Source organism: Rhinopithecus bieti, unplaced genomic scaffold (genome assembly GCF_001698545.2).
Source record: "Rhinopithecus bieti isolate Rb0 unplaced genomic scaffold, ASM169854v2 scaffold_56845, whole genome shotgun sequence".
Taxonomy (NCBI): Eukaryota; Metazoa; Chordata; class Mammalia; order Primates; family Cercopithecidae; genus Rhinopithecus; species Rhinopithecus bieti.
The window spans coordinates 1,807,570-1,832,938 of NW_016823722.1; the positions used below are offsets into that span (position 1 = coordinate 1,807,570).

Below are 25,369 nucleotides of genomic sequence, written 5' to 3' on the forward strand. Positions count from 1 at the left end.
AAAAAAAAAAAAAAAAAAAAAAGATGTTAAGTGGAATCATTTTATTGGATTGAAAATTCTAACTTGAGCAAAGTGCTCCTGCCAATAACGTAATGAGTGAGAAGAGAAGCATTTGCCAATATCAATGCCTGGGCAAAGTGCAATGGGAGACCCAGTGCCAAAAAGCATAGCTCCCTGATGTAGTGAAAAACACAGGCAACAGCACTTGTCTGGAAGGGAGCAAATACATGTGTTCTCCTAGTATCCACTATTTCCCTCCAATTGGTCTTAATTTTATCTGTTTCTAAACTCAAGTAAAAGTCCCTGAGAGCAGGGCGCTTGCCGTCCTTTTTTGTTATGAGGGTCCCAGAGCTCAGCACAAGGCCTGAGATACACTAAAGACTTAGAAATGGTTGATGAATGAACAGTGCCATATTAAGGCAGTGGAAGCAGATGAACAAAATAATAAGGCCGAAGGGCAAGTTCCCAGACTCTGCTGCACTCAGCTTCAAGGAATGCAACCCTGGCTAAGTAAATATCACTTTTAATTCGAGCAAGAAGTCTGGAGGTGGCAGTTCTAAATTTGGTGCAGCAGTCTGACAGCCTCATCAAAACACCAAGTACATGAGCCAATTGTGTCACTCCTGCTCACAAGATGGCTGTCACAGAACCAAACATCACATCTCTACATCATGGGATCCAAAAGCAGGAGGGGAAAGGCCAAACTTTGCCACCATTTTTTTTTCTCCTTGTATTATGAGAGGAAGGAGGATCTTTCCGCGAAGCCTCAGCCCCCATGTAGACATCCTCTTATTGGCCAGAACTATATCACATGGCCCATACCAGCTACATGGGATGCAGGGAATCAAGCATCTCTCTGAGATGCAAGCGAATAATAATAAAAATACATGATTGGGGCTGGAGAGGATTGGCTATTGGGCAGGCCACAAGCAGTGTCTGCCAGAGGTGATTCCAAAGAATTATTAGAATTGAGCAAAGGAATGTAGTTCATATCCTTACTCTGGCCTTTCAAAAGACGTTAAGGAGATCTAACTCACGTCCTAAACACCACTTTTCTCTCTCCTCCTACCACATTGGTAGGTGTCTATCACTCAAGAGGCTCCCTATCCTCAACTCTCCACCGTGAATCTCTGCAAGACACCCCATCCTCATGAGGCAGGGGAATAGGGTCTGGAGGCAGGGAAGCTAAGCACTTCCTAGAACTACATCAAGCAGAAAACCCTCAACTTTCTATGCCCAACTATGGGCGTAACTCCACTTCAGCTGTGGCAGGAAATATCCTCTTCATTTGCGTAGTGTGTACATCAAGTAAATAACTTTGTAACTTTATTTCATCCTCTTCAATTACGTAGAGCATACACCAAGTAACCAATGGGAAACTGCTAGAGGGTATTTAAACTCCAGAAAATTCTGTAACCAGCACTCTTAAGCCACTTGCTCGAACCTGCTCCCACTCTGTGGAGTGTACTTTCATTTCTATAAATCTGTGCTTTCATTGCTTTGTTTGTGCATTTTGTCCAATTTTTTTTGTTCAAAACACCAAGAACCTGGACGACTCTCCACTGATAACACTCACAGGCGCTCTCCTTTCTTCTTTCCCTCCATTGCGCTGTTATCACCACTCAGTCTAAAGTAATAACAGAGAGTTCTGAACACCGGCTCTCCCAGATGGCCCAACAGCTCCTTGTGCCTCTGTCTTCCTTGGGAGTGAGCAAGAGCTCTGGGGAAATCTCATCCTTCCCAAACTCAGTGCTTTTTCTCACCAAAAAGCCTAGTGGAGAATTCCTGTTAGATAAAATTATCTTCCCTATTGCATTATTGTGGTTGATAGTCTCCAAAGATGCACACACACACAACCCACCACCCAATAACCCATGCTTCCTGGTATTCACACCGCTGTGTAGTTCCCTCTGGGCTGGTCCTATATAACCATCAGTATGTAGTAGAAGGGATGACACAGGACTTTCAAGAAGCCTTTTAAGAAGACTTGGAGCTTCTGCCTTGTCTCTTGCAACACTAGCTCTGGGAAAGGCTAGACACAATGTCAGAAGTTCTACCCTGAGATTGCCACGCTGTGAGATAGCCCAAGCTTGTCACATGAAGAAGCCATGAGGCAAGAGAGAGGTGCCCAGCCAGTCCCCAAATATTCCAGCCATCCCAGTCCAGGAACCAGACCTGTGAGTAAAGAAAACATCACGGGCATTTCAGCTAATAGATGCCATATGAGGAAGGACCATAGAAACCAGCCCATAGCCGAAACTAAAGTTCCAGACATATGTCCCTGTGTGAGCCATCCTAGCCATCTTCATCCTTTCAAGGCACGCCAGCTGTGGCTCCAGACATCATAGAGCAAAGATAAGCTGATTCTATCGTCTCTGCCTGAATTCTTTTTTTTTTTTTTTTTTTTTTTTTTTTGAGACAGAATCTCACTCTGTCACCCTGGCTGGAGTACAGTGGCACGATCTTGGCTTGCTGCAACCTCCATCTCCCAGATTCAAGTGATTCTCCTGCCTCAGTCTCTCGAGTAGCTGGAATTACAAGCACGTGCCACCATGCCTGGCTAATTTTTGTATTTTTAGTAGAGACAGGTTTTCACCATGTTGGCCAGGCTGCTCTGGAACTACTTAACTTCAGGTGATCTGCCCACCTCAGCCTCCCAAAGTGCTGGAATTATAGGTGTGAGCCACTGCACCTGGTGTCTGCCTGAATTCTTTTTGTTTGTTTGTTTTGTTTTGTTTTTTGTTTTTTTGAGATGGAGTCTCACACTGTCCACTGGGCTGGAGTGCAGTGGCATGATCTTGGCTCACTGCAACTTCCACCTACTGGCTTCAAGCAATTCTCCTGCCTCAGCCTCCCAAGTAGCTGGGATTACAGGCACCCGCCACCACGCCCAGCTAATTTTTTGTATTTTTAGTAGAGACAGGGTTCCACTATGTTGACCAGGCTGGTCTCAAACTCCTGACCTCGTGATCCGCCCGCCCCAGTCTCCCAAAGTGCTAGGATTACAGGCATGAGCCACCATGCCCGGCCCTGAATTCTTAATGCATGGAATCATGAGCTAATAAAATGGTGGTTAAGTCATTCATTTTGGGGATGCTTGTTACACAGCCATAGATAACTGAAATAACTATTAGTATGCATTTTAATTCTTTGTATTTTATTTTTACATGCATATATACTTACATAAATACTAATTAACATATATGAATAAATGCAATAATATTTTCTGTTATTGTTGTTTTGGTGAAACCTTTCTTTTTCTTTTCCTTATTGGCTCCTTCCTCATCTCACATCTTCCCTACCCCCTCCAAGGACACCCAAGCTAACAACCTAATATTTCTTCTTTCATATTTTTCTCTTTGTTCTATACTTTGTAAAAGACAAATCTGAGACACAATAAAATTTCAAAGAGTTTATCTGAATAGAGGCAAACTCATTAATTTGAGAAAACAAAACCAAAAGGATTTAGTGTTTTGATGACAAAGCGTCACATGCAAGAATGTAGGGAAAATGCAGAAGTATAATATAACATTTTTTTGATTTGTTACAATTACACAGTTGCCTTGTTTGATCATCTCATTGGAAAGTGCCCAGTTATATAATTTTAAATTTGTTGACTGTTTCTGATTGGTTGAGCTCAAGTTCTGTTTTTCTTTAGCATAGGCATTTACAAGAAACAGTTCGAGTTGTTTTGCTTAGGTTTGCAAATCAAGCAAGGTTTAGGTCACTTATGTGGTCTAATAGGCTTTGTCCGCTCAGGGATTCTTCAGGTCTGGTCTTTATTTTAATTTACTTTAACAATCCCCATACAGACATTTCCCAGCATGTCCATTAATAGTGTTATTTTTTCATTGTAATAATCTTCCCCATCTCACTTAACAATATGTGGAAATCCCTCCAGATTCAACTGGTATAACTTTAATTCATTTTTTTTAAAGCTACAATGTACTTCAAGGTATAGACATACTATAATTCATTCAGCCATTATGCTAATGTTGGGCATTCAGTTTTTTTCTTATTTTTCTCTGACAATTTTTACCTGGGCGTAAATTTTTTTTGTTTTGTTTGTTTGTTTGTTTTTTGTTTTAAATGAGGTCTTGCTCTGTCACCCAGCTGGAGTACAGTGGCACGATCATGGCTCACTGTAGCCTTGACCTCCAGGGCTCAAGGAATCCTCTTGCCTCAGCTTCCTGTGTAACTGGGATCATAGGCACACACCACCACACCTGGTTAATTTTTTAATTTTTTTGTAAATTATTTTCTGTAAATTATTTTTTTGTTATCCAGGCTGGTCTCAAACTCCTGGGCTCAAGTGACCCTCCCTCTTTGGCCTCCCACATTGCTGGGATTAGAGGCATGAGTCACAGCACTCTGCTGGCATAAGTATTTTTAAACTCCTAATGTTTATCCAATATTGAAAGTCATTTGGAATACGCTTAGAAAATGTCTTTTTTTCTTTCTCCTTTTTTTTTTTTTTTTTTTGAGACAGAGTCTCCTTCTGCCTCCCAAGCTGGAGTGCAGTGGCGCAATCTCAGCTCACTGCAACCTCCACCTCCCGGGTTCAAGCGATTCTCATGCCTCAGCCTCCCTAGTAGCTGAGATTACAGGCGCGCACCACCGCGTCTGGCTAATTTTGTATTTTAGTAGAGATAGGGTTTCACTATGTTGGCCAGGCTGGTCTCAAACTCGTGACCTCAGGTCATCTGCCAACACTGGCCTCCCAAAGTGCTGGGATTATAGGCATGAGCCACCGCATAAGCCACCGCACCCAGCCGGAAAATTTCTTATTCACATTTTTCAGAAATAAAACATTGACATTTCTGTTTTAAATTTTTAAGGATTTTTTTATACTTACCATGACTGATACTCTGGACACAATTTACTGTTTCATGGCTCATACAGTCTGATTTTATAAACTGCCATGCAACTGCTGCTTGAGTAACACGCAACTTTCTCTTTGCCTCTTTGGACCGAGAAGAAAACGAGGCAGCACACTTGGGCTCGAAAGGTGAAAACATTGGCAACGTTTCAGGATCACTTGTCTCTGTCTTGGAGAATAGACCAAGAGAGATAGGAGAGACCAAGAGACAACATGGAAAAAAAAAACATGAAGAGAGAAACAGCATTGGCAAATAACAGCTGCACTCAGTTCTCTTCCTCAAGGTGCATTTTAACCAGATCTTGAAATCGAATAAACACACCTACAATTCTAATCCTAGAGTGNTGCCTCCCAAGCTGGAGTGCAGTGGCGCAATCTCAGCTCACTGCAACCTCCACCTCCCGGGTTCAAGCGATTCTCATGCCTCAGCCTCCCTAGTAGCTGAGATTACAGGCGCGCACCACCGCGTCTGGCTAATTTTTGTATTTTTAGTAGAGATAGGGTTTCACTATGTTGGCCAGGCTGGTCTCAAACTCGTGACCTCAGGTCATCTGCCAACACTGGCCTCCCAAAGTGCTGGGATTATAGGCATGAGCCACCGCATAAGCCACCGCACCCAGCCGGAAAATTTCTTATTCACATTTTCAGAAATAAAACATTGACATTTCTGTTTTAAATTTTAAGGATTTTTTTATACTTACCATGACTGATACTCTGGACACAATTTACTGTTTCATGGCTCATACAGTCTGATTTTATAAACTGCCATGCAACTGCTGCTTGAGTAACACGCAACTTTCTCTTTGCCTCTTTGGACCGAGAAGAAAACGAGGCAGCACACTTGGGCTCGAAAGGTGAAAACATTGGCAACGTTTCAGGATCACTTGTCTCTGTCTTGGAGAATAGACCAAGAGAGATAGGAGAGACCAAGAGACAACATGGAAAAAAAAAACATGAAGAGAGAAACAGCATTGGCAAATAACAGCTGCACTCAGTTCTCTTCCTCAAGGTGCATTTTAACCAGATCTTGAAATCGAATAAACACACCTACAATTCTAATCCTAGAGTGGACATTTTTTTAAAAATCTGCTTTTCGTATCTTTTACCACACCAAAAGAACTTACCAACAATTTTCACTTAACAAAATAAAATAATCAGTGAGACCAAAGAAATGGTAAGGTGCCCTCCAAGTTTCTGGAAGCTTATCAATGAAAGCACATACTGTATCAGTGGGTAGGATCTGTTGCATGCAAAGCGTACCTCAAAGAGCAAATGTTTCTGGGAACAAGAACTGAAAAATGTAAGCAGAGCCTGCCTCCATGTGTGGGTAAAATAGCAGCACCCAATAGCAGTGATTCTCGGAGTTGTCCCTGGGCCAGCAGCATCACATCACCTGGGAACCTGCTAGATGTGCAGTTTCTGCAGCTGGAGCCCAGACCTCCTAGGTCAGAAACACCCCGTCCCCTGGGGGTGGGGCCCAGCTATCTGTTCCCACAACCCCTCCCGGGTATTCTTGCGCTGGCTCAAGTCTGAGGACCATGTAAGAACTGGCTCAAGGCTCTGAGTGAAATGGAGTTTGCAGGGAACTGGAAAGTCTCCTTGTTTATGGGGCTCCATGCAGCTTCAAGGATGGCTGCCCTGGGAAACCCTTAGCCAATACTAAGATATTTCTCTGACAGCCTGATTTGAGGACTTTCAAATGAAATTTCCCAATTCAAAAAAATATAAACACTGTGTTGCCAAACAATCAGCAGACCTCATAGTTGGCAACCTCCGATAGTGTGAAGTTTATTTTTTTCCCTACTTCAAATCCTTCAAAAAAGATGGCTATAAAAAAATCATCATCATCATCATCATCATCATCAAGCTATCATAGCTTCAAGCAATGAAACATTGAAATCCTGTAACCGATTTCAGCTGTGCTTGCAGATTTCTGGGCTCACCAGTCACCCCGCCCATCACAATGTGCTTCCCATGTGTATTTTCCACAGAGAGGGACAGTGGTAGGATGTTGCCAGTGGCTGGTCCTCTTTGCAGCTTTCTGTCACGTAGTCTTAAGCCAGTAAGTTGGCTACGTGGTTAATTCATGAGTCCTCTTAAAAATTCCTTCTGAGAGTTACATCAACTCCAGGTGATGTAAAAGGAAAAGCTGGATTTTCTGAATTTGCCAAGCAGAGGCTCAGACTCTGCAATATGGAGATGTCCCCAAGGCCATGAGACTCGCTCAGCAAGCAGGGCCCACCCTGCCTATCAACCCCTCCAGTCAAAGCTGATGCTCATTAGTGAGAAGCTGCCTCGCTGCTGGGCCAGCCCCAGGCAAATCGGGAAATAGGTCAAACGTTCAGTCCGCTTTGAATCCCACTTCTCGTAGTTCCCTGCTTTCGTTTTTTCTTTTCATTATTTCTTCATTTCTTAATGGCACGGATGGGGTAGATGCATATACATAGTAAACATTCTGAGTGACATACATAATAAGATAAGGCAGAGAAAAAATCCCCGCCCTAACTCTGATGGCTCCCCAAACCCCATCCCAAATTTCCTTCCTTAGAGGTAAATACTCTACAGTTTCTTGTATCCAGAGGTATCCCAAGCATGTCTATTTATAAATTCTCTCCTCAACCTCTTGACACCATTTTTTAAAAATGGAAACATACTGTATATGCTTTTGGATACAGTTTTGTTTTTTTCTTACTAAAATTCCTTGGGGAATTTTAATGCCTGAGGAGTATTTTATTGTAGGGACATGTGATTATTTATTTTTTTTAAACTTTTATTTAGGTTCAGAGTACATGTGCAGGTTTGTTATATAGGTAAACTTGCGTCATGGGGGTTTGTTGTACAGATTATTATGTCACCCAGGTACTAAGCCTAGTACCCAATAGTTATTTTTTCTGATCGACTTCCTCCTCCACCCTCAAGTAGGCTCCGTGTCGGTCGTTCCCCTCTTTGTGTCCATGTGTCCTCAAGGACACATGATAATTTATTGAACTGGGTTTCTACCAGTAAGTGTTTAGGTCATTTCCAGCTTTTTGCTACCACTACAGTAGTCCAGCAAATAGTTTCATACGTAAGCCTTTTTACCCCTATGCAATTATATTTCTAGGATAACATTCTAGAAGTGGAAGTTAGACTCACAGTGTTTGTGACATTTTAAGTATTAATAGATATTACTGAGCTATTCCCCAAAGAGGTAGCCAAACTACACTCCCACCGATGATCTATACGGCGGCTCTTTTTTTGTTTTTTTTTTTTTTTTTTTTTTGGGACAGAGTCTCACTCTGTTGCCTGGGTTAGAGTGCAGTGGCGTAATCTCGGCTCACTGCAACCTCCGCCTCCCAGGTTCAAGTGATTCTCCTGCCACAGCCTCCCAAGTAGCTGGGATTACAGGCACCCACCACTACGCCCAGCTAATTTTTTGATTTTTTGTTGTTTTGCTTTTTAATAGAGACGGGGTTTCACCATGTTGGCCAGGCTGGTCTTGAACTCCTGACCTTGTGATTTGCCCCCCTCGGCCTCCCAAAATGCTGGGATTATAGGCATAAGCCACCGCACCCGGCCGCAGCTGCTCTTTTTTTGTGCTCTTTCCATTGGGGTCATCAAATGTCTCCTTTTTAACCAATTTGGCAGGGGGAAAGCCAAGTGTCATAATTTTATTGTGCTTTTATGTTACTACTTATGAGGCCAAACATCTTTTCTTCTGCTGAAAAGCTGGCTGCATGTCTTTTCCTGTGAACTCTTCACTCCTATTTGTTGTCTATTTCCTACCACCACCCCCTGGTGCCGTGTTGCTATTTATTTATCTAATTCTTCTTTTTACAAATGGAGGTACAATTCACCTACCATAAAATTCACCTTTTAGGGTGACAATTCAGTGATTTTAAGGATATTTGCACCATGTGTGTAACCACGTCTCATTCTAGAACATCGTCATCACTCCAAAAGAAAACTCCCTATCCTTTAGAGCTTAGTTTTTTCCCTATTCCCAACCACTGGCAACCACTAATCTGTTTTCTGCCTCGATGGATTTGCCTATTCTAGACACTTTATATAAGTGGAATCATACAATGTTTTGCTTTTTGTGTCTGGCATGTTTCACTTAGCATCATGCTTCCAAGTATAAAGCATGATATAACATGGATCAGTGCTTTGTTTCTTCTTATGGCTGATTGATACTCTATTGTATGCAAATGCTAGATTTCCTTTTTCCAATTGATGGATATTTGGGTTGTTTCCACTTTTCAGCTATTATGAAAATGCTGCTATAGACATTTGTGTACAAGTTTTTGTGTGGACATATGTTTTCATTTTCTTGCTTACCTAGGAATGGAATTGCTGGGTCTTAGGGTAACTCCATGTTTAACTTTTCCAGGAACTGTTAAACTGCTTTCCAAAGCAGCTGCACCATGTCACGTTCCTGCCAGCAATGCTTGAGCGTTCCGATGTTTCCACATCTTCCCTAACGCTGGTTATTGTCCGTCTGATTATGGCCATCCTCGTGGGTGTGAAGACGGACCAGGCTGTGGCTTCGACTGCACTTCCCTAATGAGATGACGCTAGGCATCTTTTTACGAGTTCCTTGGCCATTTGTATATCTGCTCCGAAGAAAGCAGTATTGTACTGATTTGGCTACTTTGCTGCACCCTGAGCCTCTTGTCTGTATTTCCTGTGTAATTTTTCCAGAATCTCAAAGTAATAATAGTCACCCTTTGGCAATCTTCTGTGTCCTGAACTCAACCTGCCCCTCAACCCCATCTCCACAGCTGACCCGTGGTGTCCTAACAACGGAAGCCACTGATGGAATAATAGACCACATCCCCTGGTAAGCTGCTTACCACTTAAAAGGTTATGCTAGAATTTCTTGGCAAAGACATTCTGGCTTTTTAATGTACAGATGAAAAGCACGAAATGCAATCATTCAGTGAAAGTTTCAAATCTAACATCTTCCTCCAAGCCATAAGATACCAGGGTACATGGTATCTGCCACATGTACCCTGACTTTAAGACCTTTAAAACAACAAATGCATTTGCACAACATAGAAAGCCACAGCTGTTTGAAGTGTGATTTGACTCTTGCAGCATGACCATTAAAGGGTCATTTTGCATCAGTTTTGAGGTTTTCATGAAGTTTTGAGTTTTCCCAAAGGCCTAACATAGTCCTTTGATATTCTAATGCAACTGTCTTTTGAAGAACTTACTGTGTTGTGTCGTCCACTTTTCCGTGTTCGGTGATCTGTTTTAACTTTGCCAGATGCTTGTCCAACCACAGTTGCATATTGATTTGTGTGTAACACTTCTACATCTGTGCCTCTATTCTATAGAAGTATAGCACCAGTTTAGGATTTTTGAACATGAAAGTTTATTCCAGCCGTAGTGGAAATGGAAAAAACGATGTGGAAACTACCAGGATATTCATTGATTAGGCAATGGTTTGAATATCTTTTGGTATATCCATACTAAGGAATATTATGCACCTGTTTTAGAAGATAAGATGGATTTGGAGCTATTGACTACGAGGACCAAGTATAATGTACAAAAGTAATCAGAAAATATGTCTAATGTGATCAATTTCTATAAAAACAACAATGACAGATACAGTCCCTGTATATGTGTATCTGGGATGCTTACACGTGCTTGCGTGAGTATAAACAAAGTTCAATATGCTACATCACATTGCAGATGTTATTTATCTGGCAATGAGGGTGGAGGATAGAGACAGGAAAAACAAAGGGTTCAGAGAGATTAATTATTTTGGTTGTAAAAACAGATTAAATGTACATTATTATCAGATTTACAAAAAAAAAAGCAAAAGACCAAATGAAACATCTGATGCGTCTTTAAATGAAAATATTGGCTCGTGTTGGAGCAAAGGCTGGTTTTGCATTTGAATGAACTTTGCGTATTTCAGAGTTTGTAGCACAGGAATGACAGGAAACACATGACCAAAGAGAAGAGTGGAAATGGTGAGTGTCACCGTCAGTCTTGCCCCACAGTATCCCATCATCACTGCCGCTTTGAGAGGATGCTTTCTGAAGAGCACGGGGGTAGCAGTACCTTTGCCTGCATTCCACTGGAATCCAGCATTTCTATAACTAAATATCCAGGCATGTTGTATAAAGCTGATAGTTAAGAATTCTACCACGATGTTCCAAAATCCCATCCTTTTATTTATGCTAGAATTTCTTGGCAAAGACATTCTGGCTTTTTAACGTACAGATGAAAAGCACGAAATGCGATCATTCAGTGAAAGTTTCAAATCTAACATCTTCCTCCAAGCCATAAGATACCAGGGTACATGGTATCTGCCACATGTACCCTGACTTTAAGACCTTTAAAACAACAAATGCATTTGCACAACATAGAAAGCCACAGCTGTTTGAAGTGTGATTTGACTCTTGCAGCATGACCATTAAAGGGTCATTTTTGCATCAGTTTTTGAGGTTTTCATGAAGTTTTGAGTTTTCCCAAAGGCTTAACATAGTCCTTTGATATTCTAATGCAACTGTCTTTTGAAGAACTTACTGTGTTGTGTCGTCCACTTTTCCGTGTTCGGTGATCTGTTTTAACTCTGCCAGATGCTTGTCCAACCACAGTCATGTGTGTGATCTGAGCAGCTCACCAGTGTTACAAGACTCTATAAAACCCCTGCATCTTTTGCAAGATTTGCAATTTCCGTTTGCAATCAGTGTGTGTATGTCCACTTTATCCTGAATCCTGACAGATTGGGATATTGATGCATAGGATGGTGTTGCTTGCATAGGAAGAGATGATTGGGTGGTGAATAATGTTCATACATGGACACTTTGTAAATAAAATTGTAATGTCAGTTTCTGCTTTCCTCTGTAAGCTGAAGGCTTGGAGGATTTGGATAATGTATTGTCAGAAAAAATGAATTCCATCCAGCACAACATCAGTCTCTTCTCGGAGACTCAGTTTCCTGAGCTGTTCACTGGCATGCCCTACTACAGTTACAATCATGGTCCTTTGCGGAGTGTTTTCTAGGCTGTGCCTCAAGCTCTGTGCTTGCTGCTTCGCCCATGTTACCTGACGTAATCCTATTGTCTAGCACTATGGGAGACACTGGAATGCAGCTGTAAGCAGAGAAGACTAAGTCCAGGTCCACCTGGGGCTTCAGGTAGTGGAGAGGAAACAAGTGAAGAAGAAATTAATGGGATTATTTCAGAGAGTGATGAATCCTCTGTGGAGTCTAGAGAATAAACGGTGTGAGCAGGAGGGGTTACTTCAGATGGAGGAGTCAGGGAAGGCCTGACATGACCTAAGCTTGAATGATAAGAAGGTAACCATAGGAAGATCTTAGTGAAAATATTTCCAGCTTGAAGGAATAACTAGTGGTGAGAGCTGCAGGTGGACATGCTGGTATGTTGAGAGGTGTGAGGAGAAACATAGCACAAGCTGGAGTTCTGGAGGGTGTGGCCTATGGTAGAGAGTTTGGATTTTGTTTTAATTTTGTGAGGCCCTTCTTTGGATGATTTTATGCAGATGAATGACATAACCTAATTTTTATTTAAAACCCAAAATATATAGATATCAATGTTTCCCAGATGTGAGAAAACAGGGTTTTTTTTCCCCCTCTTGTGCATAATTTTTTCTTGGGTATCCACTAGTTCTATTAACTAAACTTTGTCTACTTTGTTCATCTTCCCTTCCTTCTGTTTCTTCTCTCTTCTGTTCTTGCTTTGGATACCACATGTTGTTGGGAGTTTGAACTTTGGAATCAGGCAAACGTGGGTTCAAATACTAAATCCACCAGTCATTAGCTGGACAAGGTTAGAAAACTGACTTGAGTTTTCAGAGCCTCAGTTTCCCGACCTGTAAAATGGGAGTGATGATAGTACCTAACTTGTAGATTTGCTGTTATACTTAAATAAAATGTTTCTTGTTATAGACATTTATCCAAATAAATAAATAAAATGTTATACATAAATACAATGCCTCTTGTTACATACATTTATCATAATGCTGGGAAACAATCCATGAGTGTTAGCTATTGTTTTTACAGCTTGATATCATTAGGCTTGGTGTCCCATCCAAATCTCATCTTGAATTTAATCCCCATAATCCCCACGTGTCAAGGGAGAGACCAGGTGGAGGTGATAGGATCATGGGGGCAGTTTCCTCCATGCTGTTCTCATGAAAGTAAGTGAGTTCTCACAAGAGCCGATGGTTTCATAAGGAACTCCTCCCCCTTCATTTGGCACTTCTTCTTGCTGACTTGTGAAGAAAGTTCCTTGCTCCCCCTTTGACTTCCACCATGATTGTAAGTTTCCTGAGGCCTCCCCAGCCATGCTGAACTGTGAGTCAATTAAACCTCTTTCCTTTATACATTACCCAGTCTTGGGCAGTTCTTTATAGCAGGATGGAAATAGACTAATACACAGCTGTAGCAAGTGAAAGTTTTAGCTTTGGCACATGAAAAAAAAGATAATTCTTCCTCAGAAGTTTTGAATATTGTAATACAAACGTGTATATGCATGTATGTTTAAATATATAACTAGAACTCTGATGAAGCAGCTTGTTTTGACTAGAATATTTGGTACTTTGAAAATGATAAACATTTCTGAAACTTGCTTGGCCCGGATACTTATGCTTCTTATGATAAATTGATTTATATCACTACTGTTTTTAACAGTCTTCCTAGAAAAATCAAGTTTGTAAATTAAACTATTGGAATAATTCCTTTCCTTATGGCTTACATTTAAAAATACAAAATAGTAATTATATTAGTAATATATTAGTATAACAAAAATGACTACTGTTTACCAAAAACCTATCATCTACCAGTCCGCAGTAAGCACTGTCTGGGCAATATTTCATTTAATCCTCAGAATTACCCTCTGAAGAAGGCACTGTTATTTTCATGCCCATTTGTAAGAAAACTGAGGCACAGAGACAGGAAACAACTTTCCCGGGTTATCCATTTAAAGAGTGAGCAGTTAAGAGCCAAAGCCAGGTTCCTCTGATCCACAATCCAAGTTCTTAATAATTACATGAAGATGGCACTGGAAGTAAGTTTTTAATCACATATACAGATAAAATGACTGTCTTTAAAAAAACATGCAGCACAAAATATTTTTCTACACTTAAGAAAATCAAAATTTCAACTCTACCTTCTAAATATTTTGGAGCTGCTATTGTCATTCTTACTTGATTTCTTTTAATTTTCCTTAAATTCTTTGATGTTTTAAAATGAAAAGTAACATCTCTTTGGTATGTCATCTTTTTGCATTTTTTTAACTTTTAAGTTCAGGGGTACACGGGCAGTTTTGTTATATAGGTAAATTTGTGTCATGGGGGTTTGTTATACAGATTATTTCATCACCCAGGTATCAAGCCTGGGTGATGAAATAGGTATTATTAATACCTGGGTGATGAAATAATATCTATTAGTTATTTTTCCTGATCCTCTCCCTCCTCCCACCTGCCACCCTCTGATAGACCCCAGTGTGTGTTTTCCCCCGTGTGGCCATGTGTTCTCATCATTTAGCTCCCATTTATAAGTGAGAACATGCAGTATTTGATTTTCTTTTTCTGCATTACTTTGCTAAGGATAATGGCCTCCAGCTCCATTCATGTTCCTGCAAAGGACATGATCTTGTTCTTTTTTATGGTTGCATAGTATTCCGTGGTGTACATGTACCACATTTTCTTTATCCAGGCTACCATTGGTGGGTATTTAGGTTGATTCCATGTCTTTGCTATTGTGAATAGTGAATAGTGCTGCAATGAACATATGCATGCATGTATCTTTATAAAAGAATGATTTCTATTTTTTGGGTTTGTACCCAGTAATGGAATTGCTGGGTGGAATGCTATTTCTATCTTTAGGTCTTTGAGGAATTGCCACACTGTCTTCCACAATGGTTGAACTAATTTACATTCCCACCAACAGTGTATAAGCATTCTTTTCTTTCCACTACCTCACAAGCATCTTATTTTTTGACTTTTTAATAGTATCATTCTGACTGGTATTAGATGGTATCTCATTGTGGTTTTTGATTTGCATTTCTCTGATGATTAGTAATATTGAGCTTTTTTTCACATGCTTGTTGATTACCTGTATGCCTTCTTTTAAAAAATGTCTGTTCATGTCCTTTGCCCACTTTTTTATAGGGTTGTTTAGTTTTCCCTTGTAAATTTGTTTAAGTTACTTATAGATGCTGGATATTAGACCTTTATCAGATGCCTAGTTTGTAAACATTTTCTTCCATTCTGTAGGTTGCCTGTATAGTCGGTTGATAGTTTCTTTTGCTGTGCAGAAGCTCTTTCATTTAATTGGGTCCCATTTGCCAATAATTGCTTTTGTTGCAATCGTTTTTGATGTCTTTGTCATGAAATCTTTGTCCATGCCTATGTCCTCAATGGTATTGTCCAGGTTGTCTTCCAGGGTTTTTATAGTTCTGGGTTTTACAGTCAAGTCTTTAATTCATCTTGAGTTGATTTTTGTATATGTTGTAAGAAAGGGGTCCAGTTTTAATCTTCTGTGTACGGCTAGCCAGTTATCCCAGCGCTTTTTATTGAATAGGAAATCTTTTCCCCATTGCATGTTTTTGTCAGGTTTGTTGAAGATTAGATAGTTGTAGGTGTGTGGTCTTATGTCTGGGTTCTCTTCCTCAATTTTAGGGCTCATTATTGGTCTGTTCAGGGATTCAATTTCTTCCTGGTACAGTCTTGGAAGGGTGTATATGTCCAGAAATTTATCCATTTCTTCTAGATTTTCTAGTTTATGTGCGTAGAGATAATCATGTAGTTTTTGTCTTTAGTTCTGTTTATGTGATGAATCACATTTATTGATTTGCATATGTTAAACCAACCTTGCATCCCAAGGATAAAGCCTACTTGATTATGGTGGATAAGCTTTTTGGTGTGCTGCTGGATTCAGTTTGCCAGTATTTTGTTGAGGATTTTTGCACTGAAGTTCATCAAGGATATTGGCCTGAAGCTTTTGTTTTTGTATCTCTGCCAGGTTTTGATATCAGGATGATGCTGGCCTCATCAAATGAGTTAGGAAGGTCTCCCTCCTACTCAATTTTTTGGAATAATTTCAGTACGAATTGTACCAGCTCTTCTTTGTACAACTGGTAGAATTTACCTGTGACTCCATCTGGTACTGGATTTTTTATGGTTGGTAGTCTATTCCAGACACCTGGATGTAAGGAATTTATTCTTTTACAAAGCAATATATTGGCACTTTAAAATAAAAAAGGCTGTCCATGGAAAGTATTTTGTGTTTTCAAAGACTTTTCTCTGACTATAACACTCTTACTTACCACTAACTCCTTTGTTTTCCAGCCAGTGGGTAAGGAAAAGAGGAATTAAAAGGAAGGAAATAAGTTGGTGCTCTTGGCATTTTGAAAAGCCCTTCCCTGTTTTGAATCTTAGCATTTCCCTTTTTGTCAACCATTCTCTCTTCCCCTGGCATGGACCATTCCCACAATTCATTTATATTCACTCTGACACTTCAGCCTTACTTGCTAACTTTATACCCTGATGCATCCACCTATCACTTACTTCTTCTCCCTCTTTTTTTCTTCTTGATTATAGTGTTTGCCATCATTATGAATTCCTGAATCACAGAAAAAAAGGTTAAGAAGAGCTAGAAGATCAATGTGCTGGCAGGGTGATTTCCTTCAGGTTCAGGTTTACGAGAAACCCCTAACATTCATCCCTGGGCTTGCCCCAGACAATTCCTTCCCTGTCCCTCAATGCTTAATCCAGCTCACTCTTCCCCCTTTTTTGTTTGTTCTTTAGTCTAGACACTGCGAGACACTAGAGTTTGGCAAAAATAATTGCTAATGGAGGCACGTGTGTGTGTGTGTGTATTTCTCACTACATATTAATGAGCAATATGAATAGATCAAAGAAATCTCAATTCTTCCCTTTCTTTTTCTGTCTTCCCGCAAACAGATACTGAAAAGTGTCTGACTACAGATGTATCAAGCAAAATGCAACGTTGTCAAAGGCATGTGAGAAACCTGAAAAGATATCACAGTATCTGTCAATTACGAAGCACCTATTATGGAAAAGGCATTGTGCCAGATCCTTTGCATGACTTTTCTTCTTTAAGCATTACAACAGCCTTGCAGGAGACTATCCATATTCCCATTTTACAAATGAAGAGATTCAAAGATTTTTGGTGATTTACCCATTATCACACAGCCTATCAGTGGAGAATTTTCATCTTTAACTGGGATCCCAACATTCTTGGTGTTCTTTTTTTCCTGAATTTTACACTCATTTATAATAGGGTCCTAGAAAAGAAGGACCCTTTTATAGTTAATTTAGGTCAAGGCAGAGGTCAAAGGAGAAAGGGTGGATGTTGGAAACAGTGCCCTTCCCTGGAAGGGTTGGAGCCTATACCCACAGACACAGTCTTGGCCAGATAACCCTACACCTTTAATTCCACACTAGCCTGATGTCTAATTTGCCTTCTTGTGTAGACATCTGCTCTTCCAGCCTTTCAAAGAGAAACCTTCTGAGTACTGTATTTTTAAAATCTTCCCATATTCTTAACAGTCTATGCTAATACAAGTCCTTGGTAAGACAGAGAGAGCATGAACTTAGAAGTCAGATTTCTGCCTGAAGCCAGACTCTGCTGCTTACTAGCTTACTGGGCAGCCAGGGGAGGGTGTACTAACCTCTCTTACTGTCAGTTTTCTCACTCATGAATAATGATAATAACTAATGTTTGTGATATTTATTAAGCACTTAATATATTCCAGATGCTGTTGTACTTGCTTTAAGACTATTAACTCATGTAATCTTTGTACAAAATTACGAGGTAGATTCATTATCTGTCTCCATTTACCGGAAAGTTGAGGCACAGAAAGTTAGATAACCTGGATTCAAACAGACATTTCGGCTCAGTGCTTCTCAAATGTGATTTTGTCCTCCAGGGGACGTTTAGCAATGCCTAGAGATATTTTTGGTTGTCATGATTGGGACATGGCATCTAGTGGGCAGAGGCCAGGGACGCTGCTAATCAGCCTGTGATGCACAGGACGAACCTCCATAACAAAGAATAATCTGGTTTCAAATGTGAGTAGCGGTGAGGTTGAGAAACCTTGTTCTAGCTCCAGAACCCAAGCTCCTAACTGCTGTACTGCCTCCCGGTTGACATCGTGACAATATGCTGCTCACAGAGTTCTTACAAAGATAAAAGAAGATTAATTAACATTGAATGTCACTCATTCCACACCTGGCAGCTAGTGACTTTCCATTAAGTAGCTTTCCCTCCTCACCAACCTTGCCTTCTCCTCTCCCAAGAAAAGCAGGGTCCAAGGAGATCTGGAGAGCTAATTTCTACCTTTCAGAATGACCAGCGAACAACACAGTTCCAGTTTGCAGAATGGCTTTTGTATAAAAAATGTCTGGAGTCCGTTATTAGTGCCTGAATTTCCCAGCTTGGCTGAATAACCGCTGTTTATGTTTACGTTACAGTCGACTTGGGAATAAGTGTCAAGACGGATAATGTGGCCACTTCTTCCCCCGAGACAATGGAGATAAGTGCTGTTGCGGATGCCAACGGAAAGAATCTTGGGAAAGAGGCCAAACCCGAGGCACCAGCTGCTAAATCTCGTTTTTTCTTGATGCTCTCTCGGCCTGTACCAGGACGTACCGGAGACCAAGCCACAGATTCATCCCTTGGATCAGTGAAGCTTGATGTCAGCTCCAATAAAGCTCCAGCAAACAAAGACCCAAGTGAGAGCTGGACACTTCCGGTGGCAGCTGGACCGGGGCAGGACACAGATAAAACCCCAGGGCACGCCCCGGCCCAAGACAAGGTCCTCTCTGCCGCCGGGGAACCCACACTTCTCCCACCTGAGGCAGGGGGAGCAGGAGGAGAAGCTCCCTCCAAGCCCAAGGACTCCAGCTTTTTTGACAAATTCTTCAAGCTGGACAAGGGACAGGAAAACGTGCCAGGTGACAGCCAGCAGGAAGCCAAGAGGGCAGAGCATCACGACAAGGTGGACGAGGTTCCTGGATTATCAAGGCAGTCCGATGATGTCCCTGCAGGGAAGGTAAGTGTGCCAAGGTGTATCCACTTGGTTCTGAACACATGCTCGGGGGCACTGATGGGATAAGACCACTGCACATATGCAGTCAGTCACCCTGGGCCTAGGCAAGGTAGCAAGCTGTTGACCCCTCTAGAACAAATAGCACATTGTAGCAGAGTGTCACCCTGATGTTTCTCTGGGTAGAAACATCTGTATGAAGAACAATAACAGCTGTGGCATCTGTTTTATGTAAAAGAAAAGAGGAGGTGAGTTACATGCAGATGAATTTATCCATCCATTTTTCAAAGGCGGAAGTAGACAGGTTGCATTTACGATCAATAGATTCTGGACGGAAAGGCATTAGTGGAATAAAAATGGTTCCTAAAAGATACTACCTAGTCTCCGTAGTTCCTTGACATGCAGACTTTTGTTGGAACACGTTTCCTTTCTTACTCTTAATGGCCTGAATTGATATTAACTATCTTTTGCACTATGGTATGTGTTTGAATAAAGAGATTTTACAGCTCTGGGCAGACTCTTTACTAATTCTTTTCCAACAAAGAGGAGTATAATACCTTTGTAAAATTAGGGGATTTTTTGTTTGTTTGTTTTGGGGTTTTGTTTGTTTGTTTGTTTGTTTTGGTTTTCAAAGAAGGTATCCTGAATCAGTCACTTTTTTTCCTGAGCAAACAAAGGCAAGCTCTTTTTGACACTAAAAAAGCATTTGCTTTTAACCTTGAGAGAGCTTGTTTGTATTCAAGGCAGGAAAAGAACTCCTTAAAACAAGAAGGAAGTAAAATTTGATACATTATAGGTTTAGGGCGTGCATTTCCTTGGTTAACAGACTTTTAAAATAACACTATTTTTCAAAACTTGGGAATAAAGTTAAGTGCCACTAGCAGACTTTAGAGCCAGGAAAAAATTGGATGAGCTCCAAATATATTTGTCTTAATAACAATGTAACTTTGCACTTCCCAAGTGCTAATAATTATGCTTGCTGTCATTTATTGAAAATGTTCAATGTGCCAGGCTCTACTCTAAGCACTGTATGCAAATTATTTTCCTTAATGAAAATGAGTATCATGTTAATCTGTGGTTTTAATGCATCCAGGGTGCTATGAAGAATTACATTATGAAGACTGGGTACCGCTGAACACTCTGGAGAGTTAAAATTGGGAAAAGATAGTCGGGATCATGTGTTTTAGGCTCTTACTGTCAGCATTCTTGTGGTTTCTATACATTTTGACTCAGAGCTTATTTCCAACATTTCTTTCAGAGTTTAAAAATTTTCCCTTCGAACATGCACTTTCCAGTTCGAAAAGCCAGTTGAATAGCTTGCCATATAATTTAAAGTGAGTCTCCAAATGCATCCAGGCATCTGCTCCTTACTGAGTGTGACACTGTGCCAGGCACAGGTGAGGCACAGGGACCACAGTGGAGAGCGAGACACAGAGTCTCCGCCCTGGTGGAGTTCACTGTTCAGTGAGAGAAGTGAATAAATAAACCTGCAATTGCAATGCAAGATGCCAAGTGCTGTGCTGGGGGAGCAGAGAGTGGGGGAAATGCCAGATGCCAGGAGAATTGGGCTCTGTGGCCCAGGGAACATTCCATCAAATGCATGAACCGGGACCTGAAAGTTACGTGTACGGAGGCGGTAAACCGGTCGTCAGTATTCCTGCATAAGGGAAAAACTGCTTATTACTTGTGCCTGAGTGGGGAAACCATTCTCATTATTGGTCATAGACTTCTAAAGCCATTTGAGGTTGTGATTTTTTAACAGTCATGTGTTTCTTTTGCTTGGGCATCCAAAGCCTATCCATTGGCTGAGTTAGGAGAAGATTGAGCTATTTATGGAAAGACAATGAAGGAATGTGTTTTACTCATCTTTGGACAGGTGTCCAGTGACTCATCCAAATCCCCATCTTAATTAAGCAAACCAGTTCAGCATAGGATAGCCAGCCCTCCAATGTACTCCGCCATAAAACCTCAACACACTCAATCTATTTCTAGTCTAAGAAAAGCGAGGAAAAGTTTTGGAGTTGTGATTTATTAACTCAGCTTTCTTTATTGAAAAAGAACTCTTAGGGACAGAACCTCAATTTGAGTGGAATGTGTTCCAAAATGAGATTTGAGTCAGAAAATGGGAGCTTGTGTTGGGAATATGGCAGGTATCTAATATAGCAAAGCCCTTGTGTAATATTTTCAAGTTATAATGATCTCTCAGAAGACCCAAGAATTGTAACTGTCTTCCTTTCTGAATAAGTGAATTCACTCCCTCAGATTCACCAATGAAGTCTGAATCTGATTTTGTTACATTACAAATTTCCATTTTTTTCAGTGATATTGAAATTTGAAATACTAAGTGCCCACTTTGTACTATGTACATATGAAACAGAGAAGTTATGAAATAGCCATTTCTCCCTCAGCCTGTGAACTTGTGGATATCCAGATGCATATGCCTGCAAAGATTTTTAACAACAACAACAAAACAGCCTTCTGATTGTCAAGGTTTCTTATCTGACTCCCGGCTGCATAGCTCTGTATTTAGGGGGGAAAAAAGCAATTGTTCTATAAATGTAATGAGACAATCCAACCCTCAGAAAGTAACATGAATAAAACTTCTCAATCAGTGGCTTTCTTGGTGGGAGTACCACATTGTGCATGGATGGACATCAGTGTATTGATTCAGAATTCTTAGGGTGAATTATGCCTTGGGCTCAGCCCCGTCCACTGCCCCCTCCAGGAGCCAGCCCTTCCCCCCACTTTTATGGCTTGCTTTCTGCTGGATTGGAATTCCAACCACAAACCCACAGAGCTGTGAATTAGGAGAAAGATGCCACCATTTCATCCTGGGGAAAACACACAAATCTTCTGTGTTTTCAGAATGACAATCTTATTTTTGTGCCTTATAAAACTACATTCAGGGCATAGCATAATTAAAACAAGGCAAGAATTCATGAACAAATGAAGCATTTACTACATAGGCCAAAGAAAAGATAAATTATATGCCTGAAAGGTTTCACTGAGCTGTGATTCACACAAACCAATGTGTTGGCAAGGATGAGGTTTTTTTTCCTCTCCCCACAACAACTGAACCAGGGCTGTAAGATATGCATTTAAAAGATTCATCACACACAAAAAATAATCACATAATGCAAACTTGACTTTTATTGGTTAAAAATAAAACCCACCAAATTTCTGTTATCCACACAGTACTTCCAGAGTTGTATTTGTGTTGAGTGGGGGTGTGGGGTGCATAAAGTATTGCCATGCAGAGTTTCATAAGATTGAAGAATATCTTTTTTCTTTTAAAAATGTAATTAAATCCTGCAGTCGTTACTTTAGCACCAGCCTTGTGCAAGGCATTTGAAAAATAAATCATGTTTCTAGACTTTCAAGGAGTGTATAATCTAGTAAGAGACATAATATTTTAAGAGATATTGTGATAAGTGCATCAGTCCTCAGATTGGCTCAGGCTACTAATAATAAGAACAGTATCCTGTGCTTTCACTTCTCTTCTTTTCTCTCTTGAACACACTCCATTCAGGCTCTTGTCACAGCCACCATGATGTTGCAAATTCCCCACCATCACCCTGGTTGCCAAATCCTATAGATCTCTGTCTTTGTCCTAGTAGATCTGACCTGCAAGTTGAATCTGACACAGTGAGTGGGTGGGCCACACCTTACTGCTTGAAACAACATCCTTCTACCTCCCTACCTTCTTTTCCTTCATCTCCTTTGCTGGATCTCACCCGCTAAATGTTGAACTTCTCCAGGGTTCACTTCTTGGATATCTCTAACTACGCTTATTTCCTTGAAGGTTTCCCTCAGTCCCAAGGGTTTAAATACTGCTATGGGTTGACAAGTTCCAAATTTACATCTCTAGCCTGGATCCATCCCTAAAGTCCAGACATGAGTCTCAGCTTCCCCCGCTTCCACGTGTCTGCTTGAATTTCTACATCCCCGCTTGGCTGCTCACTGAGTATCTAAACTCTAATATGTCCAAAGTGGAACTCTTCATTCATCACCTAACAACGATAAAAACAAAATGCCCACCGGTTTAATTCACAGGGTTGTCCCTCTCAGGGCATGACAACTTCATCCTGCCTCTACTGTTTAGTGGTAGAATTGGAATTAAAGAACCAAGGTCTCCAGAGTCCTTTTCTACATGGTATTTAGTGTGAATTAAACATAAGCATCATAGTCAGGTAGCCTAGGTTTCCTCTCTACCTCTGTCACCCACTCTGTTTGACCTTGGGCGAGCTACTTCACCTCCTGAGCCTCAGTTTCCTCATCTGTAAAATGGGGATAATAATAGTATCTAGCACATTTTCACATTGTTCATGCTTTTAGAGATTAAATGAGATAGGCCATATAAAGTACTTAGCACAAATTGCATTTTGAAAAAAAAAAAGAGTAATTAGCTATTACCAGTATTATGGGTTTTCTCCCTGTCTACTACCTCATATTTTATTTTTAGATTTTGCCTTTCCCTTCCGTAGTCCTCAACCCAAACTCACAGAGATAGCACAGTTGACTCTAATTTAAGAGTTGTATAACCAAAGGCATAAGTCCTAACTTGGGTGAGAAGGGTATAAAAGTTGTAAAATTATTTTTGAAACAATAGAAATGTTAGTGTCCATGCCCATAAGCCTCAGTTTCTTTGTCTGACATTTAAGGCTCTCCACAATCTTTCCTCCGCCTATTTTCCAACTGCATTTTCCACCCTTCCCTTAAATTTCTCTAGTCAATATGGCCAACACCTGACCTGTGCAAAAGCCATTTTCTCCGCCTTTGTCTCTTTCTCTCTCTGTTTATCAAACATTGACTTGATATTCAGCGCCAGGTTCTCCATGAAGCTAACCAGATATCTCCACTCTTGGATGATTTCGGACAGCATGAATCCCTCTCGCATTTTACGTCAAATTCTGTGATTAAATCATTTTGAAGAAATCAGCTCATTAAGCCATCAAACCTGACTAGGGAATTCCTGTATTTTCACCATTTTACAGACAAAGAAGTCAACAGTTCAGAGAAACCAAATCACTCCTGACGCACAGCTAAAAATTGGCACAGCCAAAATTGTCCGTCTCCAAAGCCCATAGTCTTAGATAGTCAACGTTTCTATTTTTGTCAATTATTTGAAACTTGTTCAATGAAGTTGCAACTTGAAGCAATGAAATTCAAAGATATTAGCACATGCAAAGTTGTAAATACCTTAAATCCCAAGTGAAAATAAAACAAAAGAATTACCTAATTTCAACATTAGAAGGCCAAGTGAATTATTAATTGTTTTTTATTTTGTGTTGTTTCTGCCTTATGTCCACAAGGCCATGTCTTTTCAACTGGTAAACAGAACTAGCCACCCAAAAGACCTTGTCAGTGCAAAGGGAAAATCCATCTGACATTATGCAAGTTTTGGAGTAAACAAGGTCCTCAGCTATACCACTGGGATTTTGATGCATTTAGCAGTAAGAAATGCTTAATATGAGATGTTTACAGTGGCAGAGATGATGTGGAAGTGTTAGGAGCCTGGGCGACCTGGGTATGAGTCCAGACTCTACCACTTAATAGCTGTGTGGTTGCGCTAAATGACAATAATTGCCCCGTTTTTAAGTAATTCATTATTTCTAGGCTGTGTAGTAAGCATTTTGCATACATTTTCTGCTTTTATTATTTTTTTTTTTTTTTTTTTTTTTTTTTTTGAGATGGAGTCTCGCTCTGTCGCCCAGGCTGGAGTGCAGTGGCGCAGTCTCGGCTCACTGCAAGCTCCGCCTCCTGGGTTCACGCCCTTCTCCTGCCTAAGCTACCCATGTAGCTGGGACTACAGGTGCCCGCCACCGCACCCGGCTAATTTTTTGTACTTTTAGTAAAGACGGGGTTTCACCGTGTTAGCCAGGATGGTCTTGATTTCCTGACCTCGTGATCTGCCTACCTTAGCCTCCCAAAGTGCTGGGATTACAGGCGTGAGCCACCGCGCCCGGCTGCTTTTATTCTTAAAACAACCCAACAAAGTAGGTTCTATTGCCATTGAACAGAGGAGAGAACTTGGGGAGAACTTAAACTCCCTGTGTAAGGTCACAAAGCTAATTAGTGGCAGAAGTGGAACAAAGATCCATCTGTCACCTAAGCCTGTTATCCTCAATCATTTCAAAACCTGTGTTTTCATCCACAAAAGGACGTTACTACCTGCCCTAGGGATTTTTGTAAAGTTAGAAGATAATATAGGCCATCAGTAGCAGTAATGCTAAATAAAACGGTGTATTTTCTAAATTGTTAGAAACTTAGAAATGAATAATTATGAAATAGATCAAATGGCTTTTCAGAGTGATGGAGTTTGAATAGTGTATCATTTAGGGGTTGGTAATGTATCATTTTTACTTTGGCTTCAGGAAACACACACACACACAACACTCAATTAATAGTGGTTTACTTAACAAGGAGAATGTACTATTTCTTTTTTTTTTTTTTTTTTTTT

At 40.6% G+C, this 25,369-nt stretch overlaps 1 protein-coding gene across 6 annotated transcripts in view; it reads left to right on the plus strand.

Annotated features, from left to right (window-relative positions):
- BCAS1 (brain enriched myelin associated protein 1) overlaps window positions 1-25,369 on the plus strand; it is a 134,316-nt gene that overhangs the window by 25,956 nt on the left and 82,991 nt on the right. For all 6 annotated transcript variants that reach the window (XM_017861732.1, XM_017861729.1, XM_017861727.1 and 3 more), the window contains exon 4: window positions 18,335-18,915. In XM_017861732.1, coding sequence (XP_017717221.1) covers window positions 18,335-18,915 — 581 coding nt within the window. The remainder of the gene's footprint in view (window positions 1-18,334; window positions 18,916-25,369) is intronic.